This window comes from Phyllostomus hastatus, unplaced genomic scaffold, assembly GCF_019186645.2.
Source record: "Phyllostomus hastatus isolate PE091 unplaced genomic scaffold, TTU_PhHast_1.1 phas_scaffold_1066, whole genome shotgun sequence".
In the NCBI taxonomy this organism is placed as follows: Eukaryota; Metazoa; Chordata; class Mammalia; order Chiroptera; family Phyllostomidae; genus Phyllostomus; species Phyllostomus hastatus.
Window position 1 is genome coordinate 23,665,818 of NW_025334004.1, and position 19,708 is coordinate 23,685,525.

Genomic DNA, 19,708 nt, shown 5'->3' on the forward strand with positions numbered 1-19,708 from the left:
GAAGAGCCGAGCCCCACGCTGGCTCCTCGGGCTGTTTCTGGGTACAGCAGCCTGCCACCCTGGCTGGCCACAGTGCCTGCATGATATTTGCCCAACATGCTGAGCTTGGAACTGGGGAGATGCAGGCGGCGGGGAGGGGTGGTGTACGGAGCTGTGTGAGATCAACCATGTCACCTACTGAGCGCAGGACTCGGCAGATAGTAAAGTCCTTATGACATGACAGCAACTTTGTTAATAAAAGCTAATGTTTGAGGGCTTTATTTTATATCATGCTGGGTCTTGTTCTACACGAGTCTCACAATAACCCTTTGAGGTAGGTATTATTATTATTATTATTATTATTATTATTATTATTTTACAGAAGTGGAAATTGAGCCTTAGAAAAGTTATACTGTCACTGGTCACTCAGCTAATTATTGGTGGGGCCGGACTCCAGACCCGGGCAGTTTGGTACCGTACCCTGCACCCCACAGCCGCGTGGTACTTTGTTACTATTACCATTCGGTAGCATATCTTTGGGGACCTCATCTCAGACTCTCCTGGACAAAGAGAGGGGTATTCCTGAAGCATGTGAAAGAAAAGAGCTTGTTTCGCATTGGAGGACTCACGAGGCGTAAAGGGGACAAAAAGCCCAGAAGAGAAATTAAAGTTATCAATGATTAAACTACTTACAACAGCACCAAGAAGTCCTCCTGACCCAACACCTTCTGTTAATGTAACACTTCCTGTGTCTAAGCAGGCTCCCTGCCCTCACTTGGCCTCACTACACTACCAGAGAGGCAGAGCCGCATCCTCTCCTAAAGGACTGATGAGGAAACTGAGGCTCAGAGAGTTTAGGGGGTTCTTCGAGTCCATGTGGCTAATTACTCTGGCTAAAAATCACTAAAGTTTCTGGAGCAATTACTTCATGCTGGGTATTGCACTGTGCTCGGCCACATGCTATAATAATTAAGCAACAATGTTCTGATGGATATTATTATTTTGTCGATTTTGCAGTTGAACAAACTGAGGCATAGAGAGGCTCAACAATTGGTCTTAAGACACACAGCCCGTGAGCACCCCCGCCTTGGGGGTCTTGATGGGGCGCACAGACAGACTGAAAGGAACTGGCCAGTCTCCCCAGAGAACCCCTTTGCGCAGTGCCCCTGGGAGGTTTAGTGTGTGGGAGACACAGTCCTCGCCTTCGGAAGGTCATGGGCTGTGGGACTCGGAGGGAAACAGGACGGGATTTGATGGGGGACGGGTCTGGGTGATCCCAGCTCTGGGCCTCACTGACTGAGTAACCAGGCAGGTGTGTTTGTTTACTCAGCCTCCGAGCTTCGGTTTCCTTGCCTGCGGGGTGGTGCTCCGAGGGCCTGTGTTGCAGGGGATGCTGGCAGCCCAGAGCCAGGCGCTGAACGGCGAGGCCTCACCACTAGAGATCTCGACTGAGGAGCAGAAACACACGCCAAGCCAGCAGGGCTCTGCAGCGCTGGTGAGTGTCAAACGAGATGTTCAACTCCAGGCACGCAAAGAATTTACCCGGCAGGTTGGGTTGGGCCCATCATAGACAGGGTGTGACCTTGGGCTTGTCTTTGATTTCGGCAATGGAGCCCATGGGAAATTCACATGACAACTCCAGGGCGCTCCGGGCAACGGATTTCCAGCACGGAGGTTCCATTACCTCCTCTCCCTGGGGCCAGAGGCTCTCCGCCCTCCACCTCCTGGAAGAGTTGGACACCGTAGAGAAGAAAGGCCACGGGCAGAGCTGCGGAGGCGGTGAGGCCGTGGTGTGGTTTGGAAGAGCTGAGAGATTCGAAGGCGGGGCATTTTGGGAGGGGGTGCTGAGCAGCGGGCAGGGCAAAGGTCAGCTGCGAAGGGCCTTGGATCCCCAGCCCGGTCGGTTGGACTTGCCGTGCGAGGGCTGACCACCGGAGCGAGGCTGGGAGTCGTGGACAGCCGGCAGCACGGCGGGGCAACGGGGGCAGATGCCACAGGCAGCGTGACAGAGGGACTGAAGGAGACACTGGCCGTGGTCATTAGGGACTGAACTGGTGACACTGGTGTGGGGAGAGGCAGACGCTGACAAGACACAGACCCCCAGCTGGGGCTTCCTGGCCTGCTTTTTACAGCAGTGAATGGAACGAGGCAACTCTCTCTCGAGAACCTCTTTCCAACTGCCAGGCGAGGGTCTGCTGAATGCGAGTGCCACTGGCCCCGGATGGGGGTCGTGGATGGTGTGTGTGTGTCCCCCAAATTCATGGCTCACCCTCATGCTCAAGGGGAAGGCAGTGAGGTTCTGGGGGATAGCGCCCTTAGGAGGGGGCAGTCCCTCGTGAGAAGAGATGGCAGAGCGCTTGCTTCCTTTCGTTGCCCACCCTGTGAGCTCATGGGACAGCGTCTACAAACCCAGCAGGCTCTCGCCAGGCACCTGACCCGCCAGCGCCTTGACCATGGACCTCCCAGCCCCCAGAACTGTAAGGAATATGTGTTTATTGTTCAACCCCTCCCCCTGCCCCGCCGTTGGTGGTATTCTGCAACAGCAGCCCCCGTGGACGCAGAGACCCACTGCAGAACAGCACGAGCAGAGGCCACCTGGAGTGCAGAGGTCCTGGCCGTGAAGAGCAAAGAAATCAGAACGCAGGGTTCCTTCACTTTGAATTTGGTGCTGCAGGGGAGGGCGAAGACTGGACAGGTGTTTTCCTCCCATTGCAGCTGAGCTTCTTAAGCCATGTGGCCCTCACGCCTGACAGTTCAGAAGCTTTTTCCCTCTAACCCCCACAAATCATCAGCCTTGCCTGAAAGATGAGCTTATGTCACAAACAAAATCAAACACCAGCCAGTGCAACAGCTCGATTAAACATGGTTCTTGTTTAGTCAACCTGGTCGCAATGGTCCAAACAGCTGGACAGTCCTGGTATACCCTATTTGGTTGCGTTTCCCTCACCAGCCAGCCTGCCTATGCGATGAAAATGTATCCCTAAAGCTTTGGTTTGATTCTGATTTCGTTTTGGTTATTGGAGGTTAGGCTGGAGTTTCTACGAATGGGACTACTCTTTAGAGGGAGCAAGGCAATGAGAAAGCAAACACGACGTGGAGGCACCTACGAATAAAGCACGCACTTTATTCACTGAGTCGTGAGTACAACGGAGACCCAGGGTACAGCGCAGAGGGGCGAGTGCTGTGGCAACGGGAGCGTGGAGGAGGTTGGAATCGTAAGCACAGCGACGCGGCCACTGGCCACCTCTGCAGACCGGCACGCGGTACTCAGGGTGCAGACGGACACCCACTCACTTTCACGGGGGACACGACACATCTTTGACACAGCAGTTCTTCCACATATTTGCTTTCATAGTTCTGAAAAGGGGAGGGAGGGCAGGGAGAACAGTGGACCTTCTAACACTTGAAAAGAAATTCCATAAACCCAACGGAGATGGAAAGAACTGGGAGAGCTTCGACGCGGGGTTGCCGGCAACTCACAGAAACGGCACGTGTTCGTTACCGGGTGGGTCTGTACATAAAACCCCCAGGAACACCGATTTTGAGGACATCCGTTCTCTCTCCTGCAGGGTGAAGAGACGGATGCATACACAATGATAAGCGGCTCACCGCCGTTTTGAACGCTGGTGTACACAGTATGGTCTCCTTCTACCTTTGGTGAACGGGCTCAGAAAGTAACCTGGGGTCTTCACTCTCGGGAGAGACACACTGGGGGAGAATGTTATTTAATGATAACAATTGCCACTCAATTACGTGAAGTGTCAGCACATGTTGCATTTAATTTTGCCGCGCACACAAAAAATTGTTCAGGAAGTTTCTTTCAGCTTCAACTGTCCACCTCCCCCTTTCTGTTTGAGCTCGCCGTGAATACAGCTTGCCCAGACAAAAACCCAGAAATCCATATGCAAAGGGTATCAGTCACCATCTCCCTAGTTCCCCGGGCAGCCACGGGAAAGACAGTGTTTTTGTTTTTTTTGTCTTTTTTAAATGCCAAAGTAGAAGTTTCTCATTCTTTTCATTGTAACACAGGTGGGTGCTTCCCCTGATGTACATCATCCCTGTGAGGTGGAGTCATCACAAACCTCCAGTCCAAAATAACCTTTTTTTTTTCTCCTGAATAGAATGTTCTTCAACACAGAGGACTAATGAGTGAGTTTTAGGGCATACGGACAAACACTCGGTGGGTCAAAGAAAAATCATTTTTAAAAATCAGATAAAATCAAGGCCAGCTTAGGAAGCACTGGTTACACAGTGGCCGGAAACGCAGAGGAGTGATTTGTGAAAACTGCGGCTGCCTCAGAGGACACGGAGGGGCTGGGGACGCGGAGGCCAGTTTCCTCCAGCCGTCACTCAGGACAGGCACGGCGACAGCCCCCGGGGGGCCGGAGGCCTGGAGGGGCCCCCTGTGCCTTCGACACGCACACGCAGGGGGGTTTCGGCCACCGAGTTGGCTTAGAAGAGTTTTTAGAAAAACCTATTTAGTCAAAATGGTTTGAGTTGTTTAAACTAGCAAAAGCATATATATATATAGTTTATGTAATCATCTGAGAAGCAGTTCTTTAGAAAAAGGTGTTCGCTTTCAAGTGTAAAGAAATTAGGTGAAAGTTTTATAAACATTCCCAGCAAAGGCCCCGCCAGTGGAGCTGACGGACATAACCAGATGGAGAGAGAGCGTGGGCTGCCCCAGGCCTGGCTCCAAAGAGGAGACTCGGCCCAGGAACAACGGCACTGGGAGAAGGGGGGTGGGGGAGGCTAGAGGACAGGACGGATAAAAACAACTTTGTTTTTGCACCATATCACCCATTCACTCCAGCTTCCCTGTTCAAGGTTGCAGAGAACAGGCAGTATGTTTCGCGTTGTCAAAGAAGTCACATTACGAACATTCCCTCCTGAACCCAAACCACGCTGTGGACGCGTGGCCAGCTGGACACGCTTCCAAACGCCCTTTGTGTCCCATCACAAATCACGCGGGAAGACAGGCCGGTACCCTGGCTCTTCTGGAAGAAGCCTGAAAGGAAGCAGTGCCTTTCACAGTGCCGTACGGGCTTCTGTTACGCCACACGAGCAGCGTGCTGGCAGGATGGGACGGAAGCCCAACACTTACACATGTAGCCCTTGTGTCTGCACCAGGGAAGTTTGCCAGGCATATAATTCCATCCCTACAGTGAACAATCCCTGTCCATTTGACTGGGTTCACACCTGGAATTTTTATGTGCAGTTTGGGGTGGGGTTCAAGCAGAAAACACGGATCCCTGGTACAGCGGCCTGGATGCTTTGAGAACAAGCTTGCCGAGCCCCATTGAACAGAGCGGGGAGTGTGTGGTGGCCCAGCTACTGGACCTGGCAGTTGGGAGAGGCAGGTTGCCTCCTCTGCAGCCATCCCTCCAGCCGGAGCCTTCTGCTGGGGAGTTGGGTTGGGGAGCCCACTCTATATTGGGGTTCACTGCCCCCACTGCAGAGCATAGCACTGCTCTGCCTGCAAACAGGAGGCTACTGGCATTTTCAGGCAGTGCATATTTGCACGGCATAGTTTACATTTCCCAATGCACTTGACATGGCAAGAAGCTCTTCTCCCTTCTAAGATGGCTGCAGAAACAAATTGAAAAGATACAAGGAGAGCAATGTTGTGTTAGTGGGAACAGGTTTTGGGCTAAGTGTTTTAACCACCACTGCAGTTTTTCTGACATGGGCATCCGATCTGCATGTGCATGGGGTATAATCATCAACCAGTGAAAACACTGAGGGTCTTTTTTTGACCCCACAATGGCAGAAAGTCTCCCCACCAGCCTAGCGCTGGGACCCCCGTTGCTGATGGTGGCAGGGAAACTCGGGGAACACACCGTGGTCACCGCCCCTCACACTTTGCCAGAGCAAAGCAGGGACTGGGACACATAGGCTGCCAATGGGGTGAGGACAGAGAGAAGATGGGGCAGCAGAAATACTGAGTGAAGCAAGAGGCAACTGATGGGTACAAAGGAGCAAAACTGCACTCTAGTCTGGCTTCATTCAGACAAGGAACAGCTGGTCTCCCAGCTCCACAGGCTCCCAGAGCCGTTTGCAGACTAAGTTAGTAGGTCAGATGCATGGGCATGCGCACACGCACCATGGAGCCAACCATGCTAGGCAAGAAGAGAAGCAGAAAAGGCCAAATTAAACCACTTTCAGGCAATCAACCCTGGAGTTGCAGTTTTAAAACAGAAAACCATGCCTTTCCTCAGCCCACTGATGAAAATGTCTGGAAAAAAGAACCCGAACCCAGCATGGGCATGACTCAGTGCAGGGGATGCCAGATGCAAAGCAGAGCATAGGACTTGCACTGGTGGGACACAGAGCTTCTTTTTGACGAGAGTGCCCTGGCCCCTGGGCGAAAACCACCTAACAGCATGCCGTGCCAGTCTGGAGACCTTTGCTCCCCTTTCCTGTCTGTGTAAAGGGGGGGGCTGAGAAGCCGCTCCGGCCCCTGGTGGGGAGGGAAGGGAATTGCATTATCTGAAGCAGAAAAGGAATGAAGGCAGCTTTTCCTTTCATTCCTTTTCCTTCTTTTTTCTCTCGAAAAAACTTTTGACAAAAAAAAAAAAAAAAAAACCCAACCAATAGCTAAGTGACTTGTGAACCAGGTCCTGGCTAACAGCAGAGAACAAGGAGATTGTTGAGAATAACTCCAGCTGCTACTCAGCCCGCTCATGCGGAGCCACGGAGTTCCCAGGCTGCGATTCCCACCCTACGGGAGCACAGAGCTACGCGAGGCCAGGAGCAAAGGCCTGTGCAAAAGGCTGCTACCACATGCACGTGTCCCTCGGGCTCTTCCTTCTTAGCCAGTCTGCTACATAATAAATATACTCATACTTTGGAGTTACGACGGCTGTTTTTCCCATGCGGCATCCTAAGGGCACTTGCTGGCTCTGGTCCATACAGTCGGCACTATCGTCGGACAACAGTTAAAAAGAAACAAAAGGAGGAGCTCCTGTTGTGTGCATCAGGTGACGAGAAAGGGTCACCTGCGAACACTACTGTCGCATGTGGGGACACAGACATTTCTACTTGCTCCTTGGCAAGCTTGTCGCCATTGGTTGGCCCAATGTTGGGCTCGTGGGTGTTTTAATCGGATTTCTCCCTTTTTTGTTGTTGCCGAGGGAACAGTAGTTTGCAAATTCTCCAATCAGGTTTGGGCCTTAACACAACATCCTACGTGTCACTGCCATTTAGTCCTTTTTTCTGATTGCTGTCTACGTGTGGGACTTAGAAGAGTTTTGCTTTTTTCTTCATTTCATTGCGTCTCCAAAGAGGTAACTTGTCGAACTCCTGGATGGACATTCCAAAGATCTCCCGGAACACTTCTGGCGCTAGGTGGCGCTGCGGAGGGACAAAAGAACTGCGGTCAGTCCTGCTGTCCATGCCCGTGGCCTTGAGGGTTGCGCTCCCTTTACAAGTAATCACCTTGAACAGCAAGGCAGAATGGCGGGAAGCAGTTTACCTCTGAGGCTTGTTAGCAGGCACTGCACCTCGTTATTCCTTACCTGGCTAGGCCAGGTGAATGCCCTCTCCACCAAACAAAGAGCTGGTGGAGTACTAACAATTATTAGAATGGCACTGAATGGTGGTGAGACATAGGGAGGTGATTTATTATGCTGGAGGTGACTCTGCTTCAAAGATCTTGAGATGTTCAGAAAGATGCAGAGAAAATGGACCACAGCAATAAGAAAGCCAGAGAGAGACTTCCAAAGCGGCCCTTGGGGAGAGCCCCAGGCTTCCTGCTGGCTCCGCCACAGGTCTGCTGCAGGGCATTCCACCTGTGGTCCCTCCTAGAAAAGTTCTCTTAGGATACCGGAGACTTGATTCTTTGTGCTAGGCTGACCTTGCACACAAAGGCGCTGCCTTTCATCAGGGAAAAAAATGATTCTTTCTGAGGCTGGCAGCCAGGGCTTTTCTTAATTAAAATCATTCAGATGGAAAAATACAAAGATCAAGTCTTCCAGGTCTAAGGAGGTCTTGGGTATGCGTACCCAGAATACCTTGCAACAAGGAATGTGCAAGCAGCCAAGAGAGAAACCTGTTCAGTCCAAGCCTCTCTCCTGGGCGCTCCCGCCCCTCTCTCAACAGACTCAGCCGAGGCTGGGGGAAGACAGGGGCTGCGGCTGTCTGAAGAGAGATGGACGGTCCCTTCTGTGCCACCAGCTGGACGTATGGCAACACTGAATTCCCAAAGAAAATGACCAAAGTCATACCGGGTCTCCTGGTGGTTCTTCTGGATTTTACTTAATGCTGATCTTTTAAGTGTAAATATGGGTTTTCTCCAAAGTTATCCCTAGGTTCTACCTACGATATGAGGGTGATCCTTTTCATTCTTCTGCCTGCATGAAAACATTTCTTAGGGGAAAGCTGGGGGAAATGCAGTGGGAGCTGCCGTTGGGGCTAGATTTTTATTTATTTGTCTATTTACCTCCAGCCTCGTTCTGTCCACGTCTCTCAGGATTTTGTTGCGCCCTCTGTTGGTCACCTTGAGCATCTCATATGGGAATATCTGCGAAGGAAAGACAAACACCTCTTCAGGAACACTGCTGCCCGCTTCGTTAACTAGCAGGGTCTGCCTGACATCTAGTGCCCCCAAGGTGGGCCTCCTCAGATCATAATGAGAGCATCGGAGGCCCCAGGGTGCGGGGACGAGTTCTGACACATCCCCGCTGACCAGCGGGGTCTCACGCAGCACTGTGCCTCTGGAGGGTTCTGTTGTGTGAAAGAATACAAGTTTTCCACCCTGGCTGGCGTAGCTCAGTGGATTGAGCGTGGGCTGCAAACCAAAGTGTTACAGGTTCGATTCCCAGCCAGGGTACATGCCTGGGTTGCAGGCCATGACCCCCAGCAACCGCACATTGATGTTTCTCTCTCTCTCTCTATCTCCCTCCCTTCCCTCTCTAAAAATAAATGAATAAAATCTTTAAAAAAATACAAGTTTTCCATGTCTTGGGGATGGGAGTCCAAACTAGGAGAGAACTGAAATTGCAGGTACATGTCTGATACAGTAGGAGACCTTTACATGTACTTCAGCAACCTCGTTCCATGCCTGGCTCAGGGATCCATGGAGCCAGGCAGGCCCAGGAGCAGTGCTTCTGGTGGATGACACACTTAAGTAAGTCCCAGTCAGGGTCACCAGGGCGCATGGCCCGTGGATGCCTCTGGAGGCACAGGACGTGCTGGAGCTAGGGCAACCAACCATCCCAGTTTGCCCGAGGAAGGGGAGGGTCCTGGGACGCCAGACTTCCAGTGCTAAAACTGGGAAAGGCCTGGGCAAACTGGGACATACTGGTCACCCTCTCTGCAGTGGCGCCCCTCTGCACTGGGCATGCCTTGTAGAGCTCAGGGCAGGGGCCTGTTCATACTGAGGTCCCAGAAGACGTGACGGTCCTTCCTGTGAGCACAGGGCATCGCACTCAGTGAGGGCTCACTCCTGCTGACTCGGTGTGATGAAAAGAGCCAGATGGCAAGGTAGCTTGCCAAAAGTGCCAGCCTAGAGCCGAGGGAGCCTCAACACTGAGGCTGGTGAGAAGACAGAAAATCAAATCTCTTCCAGGGTTATGTCCCAGCTCGTCATCCCTGTATGAGAGGAGAGAGAGCAGCTGCACTTGCCTTTGGTTCCAACATGTTGGGCATAGACACTCCTCGGTCCATTCTCATGCCGGGCATGTGGCCATCCGGGAGGGTCTGCAACACAAAGACTGGCTCAGGGGGGAGCGCGGGGCAGCGTGGGGGCTGGAGGGAGAGCCCCGTGGGCTCCCAAGTCTTCCTGTTCGGGTCTCAGGTCCTCTCCACCATTTTATAGGTGCACACCTTAATTACTATGGCTTTTTTCCGAAGGAGATCCTTATTGAGTCAGGGCACAAATACTGGGGGAAGTAGGCTGGCTTAACTATGTTGACTAATCCCTGAATGTGGGCTCTGACTATGAAGGTATGTGGTACATAAAAAAAAAAAGATCAAGTTTATAATCGTCCATTCCTTATTTTTATTTTATGTTTCTTTGCATAGTTTTCCTTTTATCATTCTCCCATCATAATTTTACCAGGTTTAGGTTGTAGAAAAGAAGGAGCGGTACCAACGCATCTCTTTCTTTTTGGCCAAGACAGTAGTTTGTTTTCACGTGGGACCAGGCAAAGGAGGGGGGACTTCACGCACCGAGTCATTATCATTAAAAGAAAATAAACTGTACATGTGGGGGGGGGGGCCCTTGGTGCTGGTCTACACCCCCGCAGAGGGCACTTTTCAAGGCCAGAGCAAGAGTGCTCGGACGCCTGGCCTGGTTTGTGCCACGTCCCCATGGCCTGCAGGGACAGCCCGACCCGTGCGTGGGCATGCCCGCTCCCACAGCTCCTCACGGCTACGGACTAATGACCACACGGGTCAACCCAAATCAGCCTCATCCCAACTGAAACCCTGCCCCGGGGCAGCAACACACATCTGGGCTGGAAAACGCCTGTCCTGCTGGTGTGGCCGACTCCAGGAAGACAGGGTCCCATACCTGGTAGTCTGCAAAGAGAAGAGAAAACATCGGAAGGGAAAGACCACAGAGAATCACAGACACGCTAATGGAGAGCCTGTATCCTTCTGCACTGGCCCAAACACTGCCCCGTGACCCAGTTCTCCCCCTGCCCAGGTGTCAGTTATCAGTTAGAAAGTGTCTTTCTCTCGTGGACGTTCCCCCTCCACCTGGAAGGTGCTTCTGTCTTCTCTCGGCATCTCCAACCATCGCATTTACCCCACGGAGCCTCTCCCTCACTCTCCCTGGGCTGTGTGCTTTCTGAAGACAGGGGCCAACCCTCGCTGCACCTCCGGGCATCTAACAAAGTGCTCAGCAGAGAGTAGGAGCAATGAATTCATTCCTACAAACTCGCTTCTCACAGTCTCATTTCCCTAGAGATCCCTTGAGATTTGAACAGATGCCCCGTTAGCCTGCAGAGGGCGGGTGTGGCCCCACTCCAGAGCGCCATGAGCCCACCCAATGCCCTTGGCATCACGCAGCCTCTGCTCAACCTCCGCCACAGCCGGCCAGCAGTGCGCGCGGGGGACCCTCACCTCGCATGCCTCCGCTGACGTCCCCGTAGCTGTTGTACTGAGCGAAGTCTGTAGAAACGGGCTGAAATGAGAAAAGAACCACAGTATTAAAAAATCTCCTCCCCACCGTTTGTCTGGGAGACAGGTGAAAAGGTTGAAAGAATTTACAAAACCTAAGGATTCTTCCCAAGTTGAAGTCCTGGGCCCCCATCATTTTTCTTCCCTCTTTCTTCTTCTACTTCTGCGAAATCTCTTTGTCTGCGGTAGTACATTCAATGCCACCACTCAGTAGGTCTTTGGCCAGCAAGCACCTCTTGCTAATAAATAACAAGACATCTCTCCACATTAGTTAGACGTCTCTCCATAGTTTCAACACGGAATAAAACATTTATCCCATGTTTTGTCGGGGGGCAGGTGCCAAAAACGTTCCTATATTTCTTTTACAGCAAAGATCAAGGCTTAACTAATTACTTTCTGCTTGACTGTAGAATTATCTGCCACCCTATTACTTAATCTAGTCTTCCCGTAAACTCACACAGGCTATTCTTTTATCCAAAGTCCATTTCTCTTTCTTTCAATAGAAACGCTCATTTTGCCCGTAACTCAGAGTGATTCCCCAGGAGACCAGGAGACCACAGTTCCATTGTGCACGGGCTCGGAGAGCAGTGCGCCAGACACAGTCAGGCGGCATCACGTCCGGCGCAGTCAGAGCAGCACGTCAGCGCTGCAGCCAGGGCTGAAGTGGGAATAAACTCAGAAACAACAGACTGCCAAATCTTACCCGGTGAAGCCCGTTTCTTCCATAGCCCGGGAGAGATGAGGTTTTAGATGACAGTACATGGGACGCTAGATGGGAAAAAGGTAAAAAAGCAATGGTTAGGAAAGAGGAAGTCCCATTCTTTAGTGAAATTGACAGTGTATCTTCTCCCTTGTGGAATATAAGATTTAGAAAGAAAAATTAATCCAAATACTGTTGGGTTCAAATGTTCACAAAATGCCACCACAGTGGGTGATTCGGGGAATGAATGGGCGGTGATATGACCTCGGAGGGGTGGGGAAGGTGTATCTGAATCCTCGATACAACCCTGATGATGCTGTTATTATTTCCATTTTGCGGGAGAAGAAACAGGAGCTCACAACGCTGAGTAGCTGGCCCAAGGGTGCCACGCCTGTAAACAGCTGAGCACTGACTTGAGCCCAGGGCCACTTGGATGAATGAGCCTGTGCCTCAGCTGATATGGCAGCAGCCACTCACCCAAAAGTCAACCGTGAACGTTATCGAGACCTACTGGCCTGCCACCGCTGGACTCCTGGGAGGCCTGGGATAGGCTGTCCCGCCAACAGCATGGATGCCTCATAACCTGCTGGGCTGTGGGGCACGCAGACCTGGCCACGAATTCTGGCTTGTGACTTAACCCCTCTGCGTCTCGGAGCACGGCATTGCATCTTGTTAAGGCCCCATTTCTTGACCCATGTAGGGACAGTGCTACATATTCTTATAGAACATAAGCACAGAGTCAGATGGAACTCCAAAGAGTAGTAAACCACCTAATCCAAGGTCAATGCCAGGGAGGCGTCTAGGAGAGGTAGCAGGGCAGCCAGTTAAGACTGTGTGGTCTGGGGTTATGATACTTGGATTCCTAAATACGAGTTTTGCTAGTTATTGGTGATGTGACCCTGGGTAAGTTACTTAAACTTCCCACACCTGAGCTGCAAAATGAGGATAATAATAACATCATCGACTTCACTGGCCTGTTGTGAAGAATGTGTGAGATAATATTTAGCAAAAATGCTTACCTGTAGTAAACACTGAACATATTTTTAAAGAACCCTCAGGAGAGAAAAGGAGGCGCTAGCTCAGAACATGGGAGAAGACGTCGTGTGGGTTAAGAGAATTAGCTTTTGACAAATAGAAGCAGGGGGAAACATCCTCATAAACTGTTTTGGCCCAGTGTGTCGGTAATCTCCTTCAGAAGTGTCCAAAGCAGCCCTGTTAGTCTTCTGTGTGTGTACTGAATATATTAAGTAAAATTACAGCGCTGACAAAATGTTGTTGGTACTCTTGATGGTCCACAAACATCCTATTCTAAGGATTTCCTGTGCCTCTCCCTCTGAGACGACTGTTCTAACCTGACCCCTGTGTCCTCGGGGTCCTCGAAGAGCTCCCCCATTTGCAGCAGGAAGAAAACACACACTTGGGGAAGAATCGGGACACGCTTGTGCGCTACAGCGACATGAAGCGGGTTTCCCACATTCCCTTCCCTGGGGAACGCTCTGTGGGTCCCGCAGGAAATGTCTCTTCCTCTCCTGGAGCAGTCGGAGCCGGCCCCTCACAGGCAGGTGGCTGGTCTCGGCTCGGGGAAGGCGGTGGGTCTCCTGCTCACCTGAGTTGATGGGAGAATCATAGCGACTGGTGGACAGAGACGACCGCTCCCGGCTCTCTCTCTCCTTCTCCCTCTCCATCTCTTCTTTCAGAATCAGCTGCCCCAGGCCCGAGTTGAGCTATTCACAGGGAAAAGATACATGGGAGGGAAGCCTGCAGTTACTTTCATGAAAAATGTCATTCCTTTTTAGAGGGTCTTGCAAGGACTCCGGTGAAGCCTGGATGTACGTAGTCCCAGGGCCCGTGGCTCCTCAAGAGCTCGGCCAGGTTCTGGACCTCGAATCCTGCAGCCCTTCCAGTGTCCAGGCTGCACTTCCCTGAGCAGGGCTCCACGCCGGAAGAATGTTCTCCCTCCCCGGCCGTCCCCCAAAGTGCCAGCGGGTGGGCTCCGGGGGCATGTGTGGGTGTGTGTGGATTTTTGATGTAGGGAGGGGAGACTGGGGACGGTAGACTTTAAAAAGAAATTACATTGATTTGTTTAACAACACTGCAAATTTTAGTGAACTCAGAAGAAGAGTAACCCATAATCCCCCACTCGGAGATACCCATTCACATTCTGTTTTATGTCCATTCAGTACTTTTCACACACATATTATACAAAATTGGGATCATACTAGAAATGCAACTGGGTATCCTATGACTTGGTATAACTGACATCATGTGAGTTTCCAATGCGATTAGGTGTCTTTGGACAACGTCACTTGAAAGGATTCATCAGTTCCTAACTGGTGGGAGGGTTTGTAATCCCCGGTCCCTCTAACCCAGGCTATGACTGCCTTTCCTCCGATGGGTCTCCTGCAGTGCTGCAGGCCCACGCTGCAGCTGGGGGAGACAATGGGGGCTTCTTCGTGGCAGTCTCCTCTCCCCCTTCTCACCTGGCCCAGACACACACACACACTCCTACGAGTCCCGAGGAAAGACTTGGAGAAGGGCTCGGTTCCACGGGGGTTCCTTCAGGGGAGCCTGCCCGAGGGAAGGGAGGCGCCGAACCTCCGGATGTGCACCTTGGTTCTACCAGCTCTTCGGCATTCCTTCAACACGCGCACCACGCATGCCCCGCGCAGGGTCCAACAGCACCCGTCCCTCTGACTTCCAGCCTCCAGGCCCTCTCTTCCCGAACCCACTAAGTGCTCTGTCACATTACAATCTCTACGAGCACGCCCTCGAGTGCTGGGACCACTTCTTGCTCGCCTTGGTGGCTCACCCATAGTAACCATTCCAGAAATAGGGACTGAACAGAACAGAGTTGAAGACTGCAGGGAAGGAGTTCAAGGACAAACCTTCATCAGTTGCTCTTCTTGCAGCTGCCGGCGTCTCAGGAGTTCCTCGTCGTCTTCCTCTCTGCCGCTAGATCGGCGTCTCGTGTCAGCTCCTAATTCCACAGCAAAGACAACTCCTCACGTTAGCCGCATGGCAAGGGGATCGTGCGGGACTAGGGCACCTGTGCTCAACTACCAGGCTGTCAAGGTCAGCGGTGGTCCTGACTATTAATGAACAGCACAAGGGAAAAAAGGAGCCTACCACTAATTCAGCACCCTGGCTGGTTTCTCGAGGCAGCAGTCTGCTTGACAAGCCAGTAGAATGTGTGCCCCAGGGAGGCACAGATTTCGTTCTCCCAATAATTGGTCGGCTCAGTGAAGACTCGGGTTCGCCCTGCGGTTGGGGCTAAGGCATCCCACCGAACCCCGGCCAGAGCTCTGTAGCCAGCGGCAGGGGCTTCTACACTCACTGCTATTGTGCTGCCCCTAAGGTCCGTCTTCAAGGAGAGAGAAATCCAAATTCATCCACATACCTTTAAATGGTCACTTTTTTATGACAAGTGTTAAAATCTTATAGTTTTCTCTTCTGCTGAATATATAGGCTTGCCATAATATTACCCTATTTTTTACCCTTAATAAACCCATGAACAAGTATACTTTTTATTTTCCTCCTAAGGGATGGGTCTCTGATGCTTCCTTTTTCTCAGCCCTCTGAAAAATGATCACAAAAAAGTGTTCTACTAATAAAAACTCTCAATACAGCAATATAGCTGAAAAGTTGCTTTGGCACAGTCTAGCGAGTCATGTATAATGTTTAAGCTTCCTGGTACAGGAGAGACAGGGGGCGGAAAGGAAGAATCTGTCTAGATGGTTGGAAAATTAAGATAATTACTGTTTTTCCTCAATCGCTTGAATTAATCTGGCCGTGGGAGGAAACAGGAAAGCTTGCTAATCTAATCAAAATAAACTTGCACAGTCTCAGTTTCTCTTATTTTGATTAACGGACCTGAAATTGTCTTCATGTGGGAACCCAAGGGTTTCCACAACAAAATGTTAATTGTCTTAACCCCCTTTGGGCCTGGCTACTGTGGTGCCCCTGCTAAGCCAGTGACTGACACGGGGCCCCAAAGGCCCCACCAACTGCCTGGCAGAGAAAAGCTGATGATCGATTCGTAGCCCCTAAAATCGTAAACGTCAAGGTGAATGTTCTCTCTTTATACTAACAAAAATGAATAAACACAAGTTTGCAAGAGTTAGATATATCTCAAGTCAATGTCACGTAGAGAACACTTGTGGGTAATGGACCCAAGAGATGGATTTTTCCTTCAAGAATTTATATACATATAAGTTGCTTTAAAATCTACTTATATTGCTTATAAAAGTTATTCCAAAAATAAATGGATAGAAAATAGCATGATGAAAAAAATTTTTGGAACTTTTGGAAAATTGAAGGCCTTTTATGTTATTAACAGAAATGTGATAAGGCAGTCACATGTTTGTAAAGCCAGCTCGCTAAGTTTCCAGTATTAGCGCTGGAGTTTGCTAATACCAGTTTTTAGGCCAAGTGATTTCATAGCTGACAAAACAGTAAAGACATAGACACAATTCTAAAGCATAAATATGTGGTTCGAAGCAAAGGATGAAACAGCTCAAATGGGACATTTTAGCACAGAATCGTGGAAATGAGAGATGTAAAAATCACAGAACTTTACACGAGTAACATTTCCGAACATGCACTGCTCTGTGATGGCCCTTCTTAGAAATGGAGAACCTGATCTCGTGCGAGAAGTGAAAGTGCTTCCGTGTTAGGACCGGTTGTTAAGAGAACTGTAATTACAATCAGAAATAGTCTAAAACACATTTAAATGAAAGAAGACACGCGTCTGGGGATAACTCGGTTAATTCACCCACTAATGTCTAATTATATAGAACAATGTTCTTGCCGAGAGGCTCTGATTCAATGGTGTTCGGAAGCGTTCCCGATTTCGCAGGAACAGCTCCGAGGGTCTACACGTGTCATCTGTTTTAGACCAGTTCTGCACCTTGGTGACTGGGTTAGAGCACGCTCTGGTGATCGGGCATTTGTAATGTGGAGACATTTTGCACACACATTAATACCACATTAGTTCTTCCCACTATTCTACCTCTTGGTCATATTTTTTCATAAAAACCTTTATGAGAGGACTCATTTTCCTGCATATTTTTAAGCGTGGCATTTTGAGATCTCCTAGCCATCCGTCCACTCGGCTTAGCTGTAACAGTCGCATACCTACGGCGGCAAGTGAGGGGGGACCGGGCCAGTGGTCCGTCTCAATCTTTGGGATCTCGCTGGGGTCTGGAGCCTGGGCTGCTGGGAACTTGGAAAACTTGATGATGTCTTCTGAAGACTTGCTCTGGGCTGCCAAGGCAGCTGCATCTAGGTGGAACCAGGGGGAGCTTAGCCACCGGTCTGCAAGGCCCCGGGGGTAACCCACTCACATCGTCTTGTTCTTGCCATTGTCGGCTGCCCAGTCCCTCAGTGGTGCCCAGGGGCAGCTCAACTCATTTTCCTAACGCTGCATCGGAAACAATGCTTCGTTTTATTTACATCTGTTTGGTATCTGTTCTGGAGCTACGCTGTCTGGTGCTAGCTACATGTGGCTGTTTAAATTTAAATGAATGAGATTAGATGAAGAAAGTTATTCAGCTAAAAATCAGTTCCTCAGTTGCATGTGTTAAGGGCTCTGTGGTCACATGTATTAGATAACATGGTTATAGAACATCTCCATCATCCTAGAGATTTCTATTGGACAAATTCCTAAAGCAATTAGATGTTTGAATTAGTAACTTGAGATGAAAGAGCTAAGTTAAAACGCACAACACTGTCTTTTGACTGTTAATCATAAGAGGGCTGACTGGCTTTGTCTCTTCGCTTTTTAGCCACAAATATATTAGTCTACGTATATATTATATATATTAGTCCTTATATATTATATATATCCTTGAGTTCTAGGAGAAATGGAAATGGGAAAATTCACTTTCAGCGTGCAGGAATTTAGCATTGTGACTTATGCTTCCTATACCTACTCTTGGTTTTGTTCAAGGGTCTGCACACAGGAGCATGTCATCCGACTTTAAATCAACAAACGCCATACCAGCAGCCGAGTTGGTGCATGGCGAGCTGCCAGAGGAGGAGTCGTCGGCTCAGAGCCCCGAGCCTAAACTCAGAGACGGAGCAGAGCAGACCGGAATAAACCGTCAGATCCTAATTCTGGCTAATTCTGCCAAGGGACCTGGGATGTTAGTAAACATTTCCAAATGTATTTATAATGCCTTAAATCAAACTTCCCTCCTCCCTGGGTTCCCAGATTTTTAAACCTGAAAAGAATTTTCAGGATCCTATAGAAAACTTCCAGGTCACAATCTGCCTAAGTGACTTGACCAAGGTCGTCCTTTGTCATAATAAGGAATGAGGTCTTAGCCTGGTTTGGAACAGGTTTCTCTGAATCATTAATCTCATGAGAAAATACTGCACAACGTATCCTCTTCTTAGAGAAGAACAACATGGGTTAGTGTATTAAGGATTGAGTTCTGCGCTACTAAAAAATAAAATAAAATAAACAATAAAGTGTGACTTCATTTAAATCGAGCATTTTCCCAAATGCATCAGGGTACACAGAGCCCTGTTTTGCAGAACAGCCCTTGGGAAGTGATGCTTTGGATGTGCTAGTCTTAATGAGCGAGCACAGTCTGAAAGAAAGGAAAGAGTCGAAGTCAGAGTGAATTTCAGGAAGCCAATTAATCCCTTCCAAACAAATGACCTAACATTATCCAATCTTTAGTCGTAATTGTTTGATTATTTTTGTTTAGAGAGGCAGGGCCTAGAGATTTTAGTATTTAAAAGAGTCTCTACACTGAGAAATCAAACTCTGGGAATCTTATTCTTAAGTTAAAAAAATTAAAAGCATGACTTCAAACAGTACTTACTCATTAGAATTGGTGAAGTCAGTAAACATTCACATGTTAATGAGTGGGTGAGAAGACATTAAACCATAAAAAACAAACAAAAACAATGTTAACAAACTTAAAAAGCAAGCACATGGTGTAAAATTAAAAAATAAATAAATAACAAATGAGGAAGAAAGTTATAGTTCCACAACCATTACAATGCATACAGTGTCTCTTTTCCCCTAGAATGCTGGCCTAAATGTTTTTCCTGTGCTTTTTTAACTTTATTTGCTTTTCACATCATCCTGATCCTTAAGGACCTGTTAATGTCAACTGCATTTTAAAGGCAGCCTTCAAATTTCCAGGCGCAACTTGTGTATAATTTTCTGAAATCACCTGAGGACCCGTCCTGGTTTTCTCTGCCCATTCACCAAGATTTAGGGCAGATAGATCTTTAGAGACCTAATGATGGTGGAGGGAAATGTAATTTACAGGTCATAATGTGACTTCCTGGGTTTCAAAATTCCATAACCCCAGAAAAGGAGAACACAATTAGAAATCCACATCAGTGGTTCTTTGTTTGCAGGAATCTCAGGCACAAACCAGCCTAACTCACTGGTTTTGCAGGTGAGAAAACTGAAGGTCAGAGAAATTGTGCGCACGACAAGCTAAATCACAGAGCCACTTAGGTGACCAGACGGGACGAGGGCCAGGACCTCTGCGTTGGCGTGGGTTCCATCCACGCCATCGCCAGGGCATAGATGTCTTCGGGTGCCATAAGAAACTAGGGAACTGAACAGCCACGCCGATGCCGGCTTAGTCAAATTGATTTTTCCAGGTGGCTGGCTTTCACTAGTTTTAACTAAACCAATTGTAAGCTGATCCAATTGGTATAGAGGTTGGTAAAATTATATAACGGCAAAGGAAAAAAAAACAGTCTCGTTAGGCTGTTTGTGAATCATGGTGAGGCCCTCACTTTCCCTTCTCAATGAACGGAATGACACATGGTTCACTGGGCTCAGAGATGGGCTGGGAGCTTCCTGACCAAGCAAGTGTCCTGCGTCTAGGGACACCAATTTCACAGTATTTGCATCTCGGGAGAACGTCAAGGCAT

General features: G+C 49.4%; 1 protein-coding gene across 20 annotated transcripts in view; it reads right to left on the reverse strand.

Moving 5' to 3' along the window:
• Positions 1-3,083: 3,083 nt before the first annotated feature.
• ABLIM1 (actin binding LIM protein 1) overlaps positions 3,084-19,708 on the reverse strand; it is a 265,106-nt gene continuing 248,481 nt past the window's right edge. For 5 of the 20 annotated variants that reach the window (XM_045854027.1, XM_045854024.1, XM_045854032.1 and 2 more), the window contains 9 exons: positions 16,937-17,083; positions 14,689-14,780; positions 13,410-13,527; positions 11,807-11,871; positions 11,047-11,107; positions 10,430-10,500; positions 9,604-9,678; positions 8,420-8,500; positions 3,084-7,332 (listed from right to left, as the gene is read on the reverse strand). In XM_045854027.1, coding sequence (XP_045709983.1) covers positions 7,219-7,332; positions 8,420-8,500; positions 9,604-9,678; positions 10,430-10,500; positions 11,047-11,107; positions 11,807-11,871; positions 13,410-13,527; positions 14,689-14,780; positions 16,937-17,083 — 824 coding nt within the window. In that variant the 3' untranslated portion in view covers positions 3,084-7,218. The remainder of the gene's footprint in view (positions 7,333-8,419; positions 8,501-9,603; positions 9,679-10,429; positions 10,501-11,046; positions 11,108-11,806; positions 11,872-13,409; positions 13,528-14,688; positions 14,781-16,936; positions 17,084-19,708) is intronic. The other 15 variants (XM_045854030.1, XM_045854037.1, XM_045854038.1 and 12 more) reach the window with 5 other exon arrangements.